At 47.1% G+C, this 13,948-nt stretch overlaps 1 protein-coding gene across 1 annotated transcript in view; it reads left to right on the forward strand.

Annotated features, from left to right (window-relative positions):
• Window positions 1-13,079, forward strand: part of LOC126999549 (apical junction molecule-like) — a 25,151-nt gene extending 12,072 nt beyond the window's left edge. Inside the window, exons 2-6 of the mRNA XM_050862283.1 lie at window positions 5,589-5,727; window positions 7,154-7,280; window positions 7,816-7,864; window positions 8,412-8,591; window positions 9,068-13,079. Of these exons, the coding sequence (XP_050718240.1) occupies window positions 5,589-5,727; window positions 7,154-7,280; window positions 7,816-7,864; window positions 8,412-8,591; window positions 9,068-11,591 (3,019 nt within the window). The 3' untranslated portion in view covers window positions 11,592-13,079. The remainder of the gene's footprint in view (window positions 1-5,588; window positions 5,728-7,153; window positions 7,281-7,815; window positions 7,865-8,411; window positions 8,592-9,067) is intronic.
• The last annotated feature ends 869 nt before the right edge of the window (window positions 13,080-13,948 follow it).

Consider the following 13,948-nt stretch of genomic DNA (forward strand, 5'->3'; position numbering starts at 1 on the left):
CTCTCTCTCTCTCTCTCTCTCTCTCTCTCTCTCTCTCTCTCTCTCTCTCTCTCTCTCTCTCTTCATCCTTCCTCCCCTTCCTGCTCTTCTTCTTCTTCTTCTTCTTCTTCTTCTTCATCTTCTTCTTCTTCTTCTTCTTCTTTATGCTTTTTTCTCTCTCTCCTTTTTCCTTCCCATTTCTCTTTGACATTCTTCTTCTTCTCCTCTTTCTCTCTCCCTCTCTCCCAATATCTGTCTCTCTTTATCTCTCTTCCCTTTTCATCCTTCTTCTTCTTCTTCTTCTTCTTCTTCTTCTTCTTCTTCTTCTTCTTCTTCTTCTTTATAGTCTGATATATTATTATTATTATTATTATTTTCTTCACTCGCATCTCTTTATCTTATCATATGCTGTGTAGTTTTTATCTCATTAAATTACAGCACACTCATTACACTTTTATAATTCACTACTTATCGATTTATCTTAATTATTCGCTCAGTATCTGACTTTTCGTTTCTGTTTATTTAGTTTTTTTTTATTTCTTTGTCTTATTCGCCTTATTGTTATTTTCATTCATGGTTCGTTTCTCTTTTTTTTTTCCTTTTCTTTAATTCATTTATTTGTAGATCTATTTTCACTCTTGCACTCATTTTCCTTTTTTCTTTGTTTCGTCTCCATCTTTCTCTTCATTCTTTCTTTTCTTTTCTCTCTCTTCTCTGTTCTTTCATTCCTGTTATTCTGTCCATCCCTTTCACTGTTTTAGGTTATAATTTCTTTCTCTTCTCACTTTTCTTTTTTGTCCTGCATCTAGCGTCTTCTTTCCTTTACATTATTGTCTTCTCTATATTCTTTCTATTTACTTATTCCTCCCCTCACATCATTTATCTAGCTTTTATTCTACGTTTCCTTTCCCTTATATTATTGCCAACTACATTTTCTTCCTCTCTACTAATTTATCCTCTCACTTACATCGCCAAACTTGCAGGAACCACTCGGCCCCTTCACTTAATGGCGCAGTTCGTCGTCTTAGTTAATGGCTCATGCTGCTTCCATTGATGTTTCCACGTTGCGAAGTTCTCTTAGTTGCCTTGGGTTATCAGACCACCACTTTTTCTAATCAACAGGTGAAGGTGGGGTTGAGAACAGGACTTCGTTGCATTGTTTTTTATCTGCATATTGTTTTTTAGGACGTTTCACTCTTAATGTGCTTACCTGGGAGCTAATTAGTGTACCTGACACCCACCTGGCTTATCAGAGAAGCACCTTTTATAGTCAGCAGATGAAGGTGGGATTAAGAATAGGACCTTATGGCATTGTTTTGTAAATGGTTTCACTCTTAATGTACTTACCTGGGAGCTAATTAGTGCTTACCTTATCTTACCTTACCTGACGCTACCTGCCTTACCTTTCCTTACCTTACCTTACCTTACCTCACCTTAACTGATACATTTGGAGATTAGCTTTCTACCTTACCTCACCTTACCTTGCCTTGCCTGACCTGAACTTATCTCACCTTACCTTACCTTACCTTACCTTACCATGCCTTACTCAATGACACAATAAAAGCAAAAAATAGATAAAAAATAAGGACGGAGACCACACCTTTTTCCTTTTCATAGAAGTCTGCATATTAAAAGCAAAAAGCATTGGTCTGCTTACTAACGGACAGATGAATGTTGAAAAGAATGAAGACACACTTTTATTTTCCTCGAAGTCTTCTTAGTATTTGGCAACATAAACCAGAGGACCGTTTTGGACACCTGACTATTACCTTCCTTAATGGTTTTGCGGATGACAGGCGGAGCAGGCGGGCTAAAGAACAAGGCCTTTTTCTTGCGTTTTCCTTGAACTCGTCGCATTAAAAGACTGGACTAACGTATTTGGGAGCGGATACACCTGAAGACTCATTTAAGTACCTGGTGATTGCTTGAGTAGTTTTACATTGGTCAAGTGAAGCTAAATAAAGAATGCAAGCTGATTTTTACGTCTCCTTGGACCTTAAATTTAACCTTACTTATTTGCTGACTCATATTAACACCTTGCCTAATAGTTTACTGATGATGACCTGAACGGTTTAACATTGGACAGGTGAAGCTAAATTAGGAATGCAAGTTAATTACCTACTCCTTACTTCTCCTAGGTCCACAAATTCAACCTTACTGATTCATTTGCAAACCCATTAACACCTGAAAATTACCTTGCTTAATAGTGTACCGAAGATCACCTGGGCAGGTAAATCTAAATAAGGAATGCAAGTTAATTATCTACTCCTTACTTCTCCTAGGGCCTCAAATGTAACCTTACCTTTTTATTAACTAACTTGAATTCACACCTGTAAATTACCTTGACTAGTTAATCGTGTACTAATGGACAGGTGAGTGTGGGTGAAGGGACTAAACCATACTCTTGTTTTTCTCTAAGTTTTTCCAATAAGAATTTCCTGTACAGACTGACAGACCCAATTAACCTTTACCTGCCTAGATTATGCACCGACAACCACACCTGACCTATTTCATGCCGAGGTAATTTACAGGTGAATGTGGGCCAAGGTACACGGTCTTAATGAGGGTGTTTTGAATGAGGTTACGAGAGAGAGAGAGAGAGAGAGAGAGAGTTAATGATTTTACCTTTTCTGTTTCACTCCTTCAGTCAATTCAACACTCCATCCTTCCTTACCTTGCTATCTTACCTTACCTTACCTGACCTTACTTTACCTTACCTTACCTTACCTTACCTTACCTTACCTAACCTAACCTAACCTTACCTTACCTTATCTTGCCTTACCTTACCTTACCTTACCTGACCTTACTTTACCTTCCCTTACCTTACCTTACCTTACCTTACCTTACCTGACCTATCCTAACCTAACCTTACCTTACCTTATCTTGCCTTACCTTACCTTACCTTACCTGACCTTACTTTACCTTGCCTTACCTTACCTTACCTGACCTAACCTAACCTTACCTTAACTTACCTTACCTTACCTAACCTAACCTTACCTAACCTAACCTTACCTTACCTTACCTAACCTAACCTTACCTTACCTTACCTTACCTAACCTAACCTTACCTTACCTAACCTAACCTTACATTACCTTACCTAACCTAGCCTAACCTTACCTTACCTTACCTAACTTAACCTTATATCTTTCTTTCTATTTCTGTTTCATTCCTTCACTCCTTCATTCATTCCTCCTCCTCCTCCTCCTCCTCCTCCTACTCCTCCTCCTCCTCCTCCTCCTCCTTCATCACCCTCTCCATCTCCCTATCTCCACCCTCCTTTCCTTTCACCTGGGCACAAGTCATAAGCAGGTATCTTGAAGACTTAATTAACATGTGGGTTTAGTATTCCAGGTAAGTCTGACGATACCTTACCTGTACGTTCGGAGCCCTGCAGGTGTGTGGGGGGGTGGGGGGGAGGGGGTTTTGTGTGTGTGTGTGTGTGTGTGTGTGTGTGTGTGTGTGTGTGTGTGTGTGTGTGTGTGTGTGTGTGTGTGTGTGTGTGTGTGTGTGTGTGTGTGTGTGTGTGAAGGGAAGGAAAAAATAAGATAAAAAACAGTATTTGTCTTGGGAATGTAAACACCTTACATCACTTTTCTTATACATACATACATACATACATACGTACATACATATATACATACATACTACTACTACTACTACTACTACAATATTTTCTTTCTCTTCTTCATTCTTCTTTTTTTCTTCTTTCTCTTCTAATTCCCCATCTATTTTCCTTCTTCGTTTTCTTCTTCCTCCTTTCTATCTATCTATCTATTTATCTATCTATCTATCTACCTATCCACACACACACACTGATAGCTCACGGATTTGTCAACGAAACTCACAAAGATATATTACGTCCCAATTTTTTTATATTTTTTTTACAACCAAGGAGACAGCTCCGGCCAGCCATTCCTTATCGCAAACAGTAACCACAAAACACGGACGAAACATGACGAGGAAAAGACGGTATGCAAACAAGGTCTTACGAGGGGGGACGTGAGAGCAATCTGCATTAATATACTCCTTTGTAAGTTATGGAGAGAGAGAGAGAGAGAGAGAGAGAGAGAGAGATGAATTGAAACACTGGAACATTGCCTCCTCCTATCTGTGTGCCTATCTATACTCTCTTAAAAGTGATTAAAGAGAGGGAGGGAAGGAGAGAGAGGGAGAGAGGAAGTGGGGAGGAGACAGAAGGGAGAAATGGAGGGAAAGGAGAGATGGATTGTGAAGAGGGGAGTAAGTGAAACAACGCGCCCCCGGATGTATGTTCCCCATTAGTTAGAATATAAGTTATTTTCCATATATATCATGTTTATGGTGACCCGTATTTTTCCGTCTATATAAAAAAAATCGTCCCATGTGTTGTAAGTGTATTGAAGTGCCTCGTAATTTTCATATTCTACTTTTTTTAACATTTTTATTGACATATTTTATTTTTTGCCATATATTCTATTTTAGTGCTTCTTATTCCCTCTAACTCTTCCTTCTTCTTCCTTTTCTTCTTTTGAGTTTATTTATCATGTTTCAATATTTTCTCTTACCCTCCTCTTCCCTTCCATCTTTTACTTTCTCTATTTTATTTGTGTAGTTTTTCTTTTTTTCATTTTATTTTAGTGCTTCCTCGTATTTCCTCTAACTCTTCCTTCTTCTTCCTTTTCTTCTTTTTACTTTATTTATCATGTTTCAATATTTTCTCTTACCCTCCTCTTCCCTTCCATCTTTTACTTTCTCTATTTTATTTGTGTAGTTTTTCTTTTTTTCATTTTATTTTAGTGCTTCTTATTTCCTCTAACTCTTCCTTCTTCTTCCTTTTCTTCTTTTTTACTTTATTTATCATGTTTCAGTATTTTCTCTTACCCTCCTCTTCCCTTCCATCTTTTATTTTCTCTATTTTATTTGTGTAGTTTTTCTTTTTTTCATTTTATTTTAGTGCTTCTTATTTCCTCTAACTCTTCCTTCTTCTTCCTTTTCTTCTTTTGACTTTATTTATCATGTTTCAGTATTTTCTCTTACCCTCTTCATCCCTTCCATCTTTTACTCTCTCTATTTTATTTGTGTAGTTTTTTTTTCCTTTCGTCTAACTTTTCTTCTTTTTCTGTATTTTATTTTATCTTATTTTCTCTCTACTCTCCTTTCTTCCTCTGACTCACCCTTCACTATCATCACCATCCCTTTCTTCTACGCCCCTCTCTGCCGCGCCATATTAGTTGTCGCTTGCATTATTGAATTTCCAAACGTGTCTCTTAATATTATTTCTTTTATCACCGAGTATATTTGCCTCACCTCTCCACTCGGGTCTCCAGGTGATTCTTAATTGACTTTCCCTTTTGTCTTTCTCTCTTTCTCACCTCCATGATTTTTCTCTCTCTCTCTCTCTCTCTCTCTCTCTCTCTCTCTCTCTCTCTCTCTCTCTCTCTCTCTCCTTTTCTCCTCCTTCTCCTTCTCCCTTTCCCTTTCCATTTCCCTCACAGCCATGACCTCTTCCCAGCCGTGACCTGACCTCCCATAAAAGCTGACCTCCCTCCCCCATGCCCACTCTCTCCTCCTGACCCTTTCCCCTTTTCTCCTCCCTCCACCCCCCGCTCACCCGTCCCCCTTCCCCGCAGCGCCGCCGGCGGGGACCTACAGACGCTGCTGGACGAGGACTTGGTGCCCTACGAGCGTGACGTCATCAGCTTCACGCGACAGCTCCTGGAGGGACTGGTGTTGGTGCACGACCTCAGCCTGGTGCACCTGGACATCAAGGTGAGGGGGGCGGGGAGGGGAGGGAGGGGAGGGGGGGGGGCTGGGGAGGATTTGGTGACGGAGTTTAATGGAAGAGGAGAAGAAAGAGGAAAAGAAAGAGCAGGAGGAGGAGGAGGAGGAGGAGGAGAAGGAAGAGGAGGAGGAGTGGAATAGATAATGGGTTAGTGAGGAATTGATGACGGGAAGTTTAATGGAAGAGGAGGAGAAAGAGGAGAAGAAGAATGGGAAGAAAAGGAAGAGGAGGAGGAGGAGGAGGAGAGTTTACAAGGACAAAAAAAAGAGGTACCTGTGTGTGTGTGTGTGTGTGTGTGTGTGTGTGTGTGTGTGTGTGTGTGTGTGTGTGTGTGTGTGTTTAAAACTATCTACCACCAGGAGGAAACAATGGAGGAGAGAATTTAAAGGGACATTGAGGAAAATTTATGTGTGATAATGGAGAGGAAATGGAGGGAAGGCGTGAGGGACGGAGGGAGAGATGGAGAGAAAGGGGGAAGGAGAGAGGAAGGTGGAGGGGTCGTGGACACTAACTTGACCCCTGGAGAGAGAGGAGAAAAGGAGGAGAGAGAGAGAGAGAGAAACGGAAGACGAGAAGGGAAAAGGCGAATAAAAGAAGATGAAAAAACGAGAAAAGAAGAAAATGTAAAGAGAAAATAGAGAAAAAAAAAGGAACACCAGAAATAAAATCCAACCCCTGTACAAAAAAAAAAAAAAATCATCATTATATTTGGACCTCATGGGGAGTAAGAATGTTCTGAAACTCACCTGAGAACCTACGATTGTTACTCCTGACCCACCATGACACACACACACACACACACACACACACACACACACACACACACACACACCTAATTTAGCCCACCTGACGAAGGAGTTGCAAAGCCTTCACGTGGTTGTCTCCCCTAAAGGCGAAACTCCCTGATATATGTGACTCAATCTCGGCTTAATGGACTGGCGTGTCGTGTTTGGCAAAATTTGGATGCACGATTTGCTTATACGAGAGGTGTGCAGGGGGAAGGGGATGTGTGTGTGTATGTGTGTGTGTGTGTGTGTGTGTGTGTGTGTGTGTGTGACCCTCATCTTCCCTTCCCTCTCTTCTTCTATATTATATCAACTATTAACTTCATCCCTCTCGCCAAGTTAGATTAGTCACCCTCTCATTTCCCTTCCTATTTTCCTTCTTTTCTCCTGTTCCCTTTTTCCTATTCCTTCTCCTACTCTTTCTCCTATTTCCCTCATCTTCCCTTCCCTCTCTTCTTCTATATTATATCAACTATTAACTTCATCCCTCTCGCCAAGTTAGATTAGTCACCCTCTCATTTCCCTTCCTATTTCCTTCTTTTCTCCTGTTTCCTTTCTCCTATGCCTTCTCTTCGTCTTTCTCCTATTTCCCGTCTCCCAGTTCCTCATCCTCTCCTTTCCTCAACAGCCGCAAAACTTGGTGCTAATGGGAGAGTTTCCGGATTGCGACGTCAAGCTGTGCGACTTCGAGATCTCACGGTTCCTGACGCCCGGCCGGGAAGTGCGCGAGATTCTGGGGACGCCGGACTACGTGGGTGAGTCTCGGGGGTAGTTGCTCGTAGTTACTGTCTTTGTTACCTGTTACGACCACTCCGGACTATGGTGGGTATTTTTTGACCCTACCAATTCGATGCCTGGTAGTTTTCAGTCTTTGCCGAGTGGCTTAAAACTACCCATATGCTGTCCTGAAGACCACAAATCAACCCGGACATTAGCAAAACTCTGTACTGTGTTCTAATGAGCGTTTTTAGGGTTTATTGTGTGTTAAAATAAGGGTGTGTTGAACGCTTTCCTCTGGTGTTTATGTATACGAGTTCCTTTATGCATTTTGAAGTATACATATCCTTTAAATCAAGTATATGTACACCTTTTCTCTCTCTCTCTCTCTCTCTCTCTCTCTCTCTCTCTCTCTCTCTCTCTCTCTCTCTCTCTCTCTCTCTCTCTCTCTCTCTCTCTCTGTTGCCCTTGAGCCGTCTCCTTTGCTGTAAAAAAACAAACTGAGCAAGACATGTAGAAATAGGATACGTAGGATGTCTCTCTGACCACTAATATCCTTCGCTTTCCTTTCAGCGCCCGAGATCCTTCTGTACGAGCCCATCACCAAAAAGACAGACATGTGGTAAGTAGGTCCTTCCCCGCACCGCCCCGCCCCGCCCCGATCCCGCCCCGGCCCTGGAGGTTGTGGCGCCCCAATCCCCGAGTGTCCAGAATGAGTGTCCCGTCTCGTCTTGGTTCTGTGGTGGTGGTGGTGGTAGTGGTGATGGGGTATGGGTGTGTGTGTGCGTGTGTGTGTGTGTGTGTGTGTGTGTGTGTGTGTGTAGTGATGTTAATATGTGTTTAGTAGTGCTGGAGATCTGATGTGTGTGTGTGTGTGTGTGTGTGTGTGTATATAGTGATGTTAATGTGTTTAGTATTTCTGGAGATATGATGATTGTGTATGCGTGTGTGTGTGTGTGTGTGTGTGTGTGTGTGTGTGTGTGTGTGTGTGTGTGTGTGTGTACAAAGACCGCCATACGTGCTTCTAGGGGCATTGTAACATAAGCATAAGAAAGTTCCTAAAGTTAAGAGTAAGACATAAGAGGCGACGTTCTAACATAAGCCAAAGACTCCTATTCTTAAGAGTCCATCCTAGGAGGCGGCAGTAACGGCTAGGATACGTGTTGCAGGTCCCTGGGCGTCCTCGTGTACGTGCTCCTGACGGGGTTTCTGCCCTTCGGAGGCGACACGGACCAGGAGACATTCATGCAGATCTCGCGGGGGGAGCTGGACTTCCCCGAGGAGCTCTTCGAGGACATCTCCGCCGAGGCCATCGACTTCATCAAGAGACTCCTCGTCAGGCAGCCCGAGTGCGTGGCGGAGGAGAAGAAGGAGGAGGAGGAGGAGGTGGAAGGAGGATAAAGAGGAGGAGGAGAAGGAGAAGGGGGAGGACAAGGAGGAGGAGAAGGAGGAGTATTAACATAAGAAGGAGGAGGAGGAGGAGGAGTGGTATATATTAATCGTAGTAGCAGTAGTAGTAGTAGTAGTAGTAGTAGTAGTAGTAGTAGTAGTAGTAGTAGTAGTAGTAGTAGTAGTAGTAGTAGTAGTAGTAGTAGTAGTAGTAGTAGTAGTAGTAGTAGTAGTAGTAGTAGTAGTAGTAGTAGTAGTAGTAGTAGTAGTAGTAGTAGTAGTAGTAGTAGTAGTAGTAGTAGTAGTAGTAGTAGTAATAATAGTAGTGGTAGTTGTAGTATTTTTTCGAGTCCCTTAGAGAGTATCAACCGAAAATATAAAGATGATATAGCCTCACACACAAACACATTATCTTACTCGGCTTATTGTCCCGCAGGCGCCGCATGAGTGCCCGGGAGTGCCAGAATCACGAGTGGATGAAGAAGGAAGTCACCAGACCCACCCCGTGCGCAGACGTAGTCCCCAGCGTGCCCACAGCCGCGCCCACGCCCACGCCAGCACCAGCAGCTCCCGCACCCACGACACCCGCCCCCACGACGTCCGTATCGACGAACCCAGTTTCAACGACCCCAGCTGTAGTCATCCCCACACCCCTCCCCATCGCTACACCCGCTACTAACACCATCACACCCGCCGCGCCCACGCCCACGCCCACACCCGCAGCACCCACGCCTATACCCACGCCAGCACCTGCTTCCACAACACCCAAACCCACCCCGCCCGCACCCTCAGTACCCACGACACCAGCCCTGCCAGAGATTAACACTCCCACAGTCGACATTGGCCGCCCACCACTGCACCCACTCACCCCGGTCAAGCAGTTCGCCCCCGCCTTCCCCGAGCCCCTCTCTGGCTTCAACTCCCCCATCACCGCCGTCCCCCACGCCCTCCTCCAGCGCAGAGAGTCCAGGTCGCTCTCCAGACACAACCTGGACAGAATCAGAAGCATGTCAAAGTCCCGAGAGGTCCTGTCAGAGAGGATCCAGATGTCCAACTTGAAGAAGACGATGTCGAAGTCACGCGAGCGGCTCTTCGATGCACGGCTCGGTGCTTCGAAGTCCAGGGAGCGGCTGATGGGTCTGCGGTCCTTCTCCCAGTCGGTGGAGGCCCTGTCAGCCCTCTCGCAATTCAACCAGGAGAACGCCGTCTACCAGAGCTGCAACAACATCTTCGTGCCCATGATCACGCCCACCACCAAGGAGGCCGACGTCTGTAGGATGTACAAGAGCCTCGCCGCCATCGACCAGATCGACGAGTTCGACTGCACGCACAAGCTCGGCTACTTCGAGTCCAGACTATCCAAGGACGACGAAGACTACAACGACATCGTCACCAGACACAACACGAGCCTCAACTCCGTCATCGCAGTGCAGGACTCCAAGCCCGTCGTCAGCAACTACATGGTGAACGAGGCGAGACTCAGAGGAGGAGGGCGAGGCGGGCGCAGCACCGACATATGCGACAAGCGGTGCCCCCGCCACAACCACCGCCAGCCCGAGGCCCAGCCCACGCAGAAGATCCCGAAGGTGAACCGCGCCGAGCGCATGAAGCGAGAGGCCCAGCGGAGACGCAAGGAGAAGAAGGAGAGGGAGAGAGAGGAAAAAGAGAGGCAGAAAGCACAGGCAATAGAGCACGCGGAAGTCATAGCTCGGAACAACAAAACCACGCACGAAAAGTCAGGCGAAAGTTCAAACTCTCCCGGCGGGCGGCGGCGGTCCTCGTCCCACGTGGAGCAGCGCCTCGCCGAGCGGCACGAGCGCCAACAGGAGAGGCTCGAGAAGCAGGAGAGGAAAAACAGCGCCATCCACAGAAAACGGGAGCCCACAGAGGCGCTCGACAAAAGCCCAGTCACCGAGAGAGTGCGGCCGGGGAAGATTTCGAGCGTGCTTGAGGTGCCGCAGGAACGCCCTCGCTGTACCATGCCAACCAGGAAGAACAGGACCAAGAAAACCTCCAACGCCGGGAGCGACGTGTCCCAAGCCTCCTCCCTCGAGAGCGTAGACGGAAACCTTGAGAGTCCACGCAGTCCAGCAAGACCCAAAAGACCGACGTCGCTGGACTTGCCGGAAATCAAGATTTTCCCCGAGGCGATATCTCCCGCGTCCCTCGCTGGAGACGTCAACGACAACGTCCTCAAAGAAGACTCTCGCAAGGAAATCGATGAGGCATACAACTCCCTGGAAGAGCCTGCCCTCAACAGGAGCCACAGCACGCCGAGCACCTCCCACACCGAGACCACCACGCCCACCACCACCACGGACGCCAAGCACGAAGAAGTAAAACAAGAGCAACCCAAACCAAGGAGGAAGTTCGCTGAGCTCCTCGACAACCCGCTCTTCGTCAGGCAAGCAGAGATCAGCAACCAAAGCTGCGTCCAAAACACGCCTGACGCTGAGACTAGCGAAGACCCCGAGAAGGAGAAGATCCTGAAAGTCGAGTCTGAGCGCAGCGTGTTCGGCTCCTGCGAGTTGACCATTATCAAGGAGGAGGAACGACAGGCGCCGAAGAAGGCCGCCCCCTCGTACTTGCGCTCCATCTCCACGAGCAGCGACCTGGGCAGCATGGTCAGCGCCAGCAGCGAGTGTTCCCTGGAGCGAGAGGAGGGCGGCGGCCGCAGCCCAGCCACCGACGTCGATTCCTTGGAGTGGAGGAGTCGGACGCGCGCCATCAGCTTCCTCAACAACCCGTCCTCCCCGAGGCCCCGCGTCCTGTCCCGCTCCAACTCGATGCACCTGGACTCCCCCGTCAACCCGGCGCGGCCCTGGGGCAACCTGTGCGACGGCGCCGTGGCCCGCGCCATGGAGAAATTCAAGAAGCCCGAGGATCAGGCGGCAACCAAGAAGACCCGCCGCCAGTCCTCGCCCGTCATGTCCCCGTCGTCATCGCCGCGGCTGCACTGAGAGAACACCCAGGCCAACGTCATTCGTCTCTAAGAACTACTAGTCCACTGTCTACCCACCAAATATTGCTGCCTCAGTCATTACTGTTCAATCTAACGCGTAAAGACACGATGACCAATGGATAATACCAATGAATAACTAAGTCGATTAATCTCTCAAGGCATTAATTTAACCAAACGTGACGAAGGTAAACACGGCACGCGGCGCCCCTGCTAAGACACGTCCCTTGTCCGCCGGACCCTCGCCCCGGCAGCGGCCTGGACGCTGCCTCCCGAAATCGTCTTTCATCCCAGCACTCCGGAGCGCAGCAAGTTCCTCCCCGCGGCGAGGGCTTCACGGCATCATTCACCCTCCTTTTCAATGCCCGCCAAGCAAACAGACAGCTGACAATATAAATTTTCTCGTTTAGATTAATAATGACGCCAAAACTTAATTACTTGAGACGCCAAAGCTTACTGGTCATGTGCACAGCGTCCCGATCACTCCTCGAGCCCTAACCACAAGGCGCCGAGGCGCCACCCGCGACGAGGCGCTCATGTGATGCCTGCGTGCCTGTGTTTGCCTTCCCTTTCTCATCGCAGACGTGCCTGCCGACGCGGTGCTTACAAAACGGGTATTTACACTTCTTGACGACACTGGTGCCGTGCCAACCCTGCCCTCCGCCCGGGAACCCAGCGACCGCTCCCAACACGCGCGACGCTCCCCTCAAACACTAACCATCAACGAGCCACACATTGCTTTCATGAGTGAGGCTAAAGCTGTCCCCAAACTTTGTCATGAGTAACTATGAGGTGAAAAAAGTGCCTTTTAGTGCACTTGAGTGTAAAAGTGCCTTTGGAAAGCTTAATTCAAAGTAGGTATTCGCGTGAAGTGCATCCCCAGGAGTGACCAGCCGTGCGGAGCCCGCCAGCTGCTGCACGGAGACGGGACCTCTGCCCTGCACCCTGGGACGCGCGCAGGACAGCCCCTCCCCCCAACGACACCCTGCCCAGTGCTGAAGCTTATGTAATCACACACACATATATATTTACCGAACAATAAATCTCTACGAAGCATATTTTTTTGTATTTCACTCGACTTACAGCGGGCGAGGCGAGCTGCTTCATTGCCGAGACGAGGCGCTTCGCCTCGCCGCTAGTCATGTACAAGTGACTCACTGTGAGGGTTGTGTGCCTGCTCACGGCCTTCACGAGTAAGATGTATGAGAAGGAGACCTTTATCTCTTCTAATGTACGGACCGTAACACTTTTTCTAGCCTGTAGGAGTAGCCTCTAACAGCACCAACATTATACTCTGAGCGGTGCACGGCAGCAAGACTCCTGCCTCGAAGTCTCGCTTGCTGTGTGCGCACGCCTGTAGCCATTACCTTGTCAATACTGCTTTATGTGATAACACATTAACCTCCTTTGTGTGCATTACCAAACATATAAACATGTGGGATCCTGACTCTTCATTTATGTTTATGGAAATAAAAGTTTGACGACGATGCCAAGTGGCTTTAAATACTGCGAGATAGAACTGAATCACTCTTCCCAAACCTTCCACATATCTCTACCTCAACCATGAAACACATTACATGATACAAATGATATGGAGCAAGACCAATAGAGCAGAAGAAGGGCGATTGTCAGCTGTTTGAACGCCATCCTTCCCTGCCGGAGTCGCAGGGCCCGGGGGGTCAACTCCACTCGCGGAGGTTTCAAGGGAGGAGTGACACGCGTTGCCTGTGTTGTGTTCTTGCCCAGCCTCTAGATTCCCGAGTATCGCAGAGTGAGTTACGCTGACAGAACACTTATCTGAGAACCTTGTGGCTATAACGTGGTATAAATGACACTAGAAAGACCTGTAGCTGCCACTGGGTCTAGTTACGTCGTGGAGGCCGGCGTAGTACGGTTACCCAGACACACACGGCCGTCAGGTGAGCCTCAGACGTGAAGGTCATCGGTTTAAGCATCATCTGGACGGCTTGAGAGGACGTATGGAAGCTGCAACGGCCGACGGGGGGAAAATAAGGTAAAGTGAAAGGTAGATAATTGATTGTTGAGTGGTGGTTGCCTCGTGCCTCCCCTCCTCCTCCTCCTCCTCCTCCTCCTCCACACACACACACACACACACACACAGAAGGCCTGTTATGGAAAGTTTCTGAGGTATATTATTAGGAGTTACAAGTGTATTTATTTTTGTTGTCTTTGTTATATAATAGTGCTTTGGAGGACTGTTGAGACGCAGTGGCGTAGTTAGGCCTGGGCTTTCGGGGCTATTATAGCCCCGATGTTTTATGAATATCCCCGGATCTCAATGAGTTTCTTTTTTTTTAAAGAAAGGCCAATAAATAACTGTTAATTTTTGTTAAGCTG

This window comes from Eriocheir sinensis, chromosome 16 (genome assembly GCF_024679095.1).
Source record: "Eriocheir sinensis breed Jianghai 21 chromosome 16, ASM2467909v1, whole genome shotgun sequence".
Classification (NCBI taxonomy): domain Eukaryota; kingdom Metazoa; phylum Arthropoda; class Malacostraca; order Decapoda; family Varunidae; genus Eriocheir; species Eriocheir sinensis.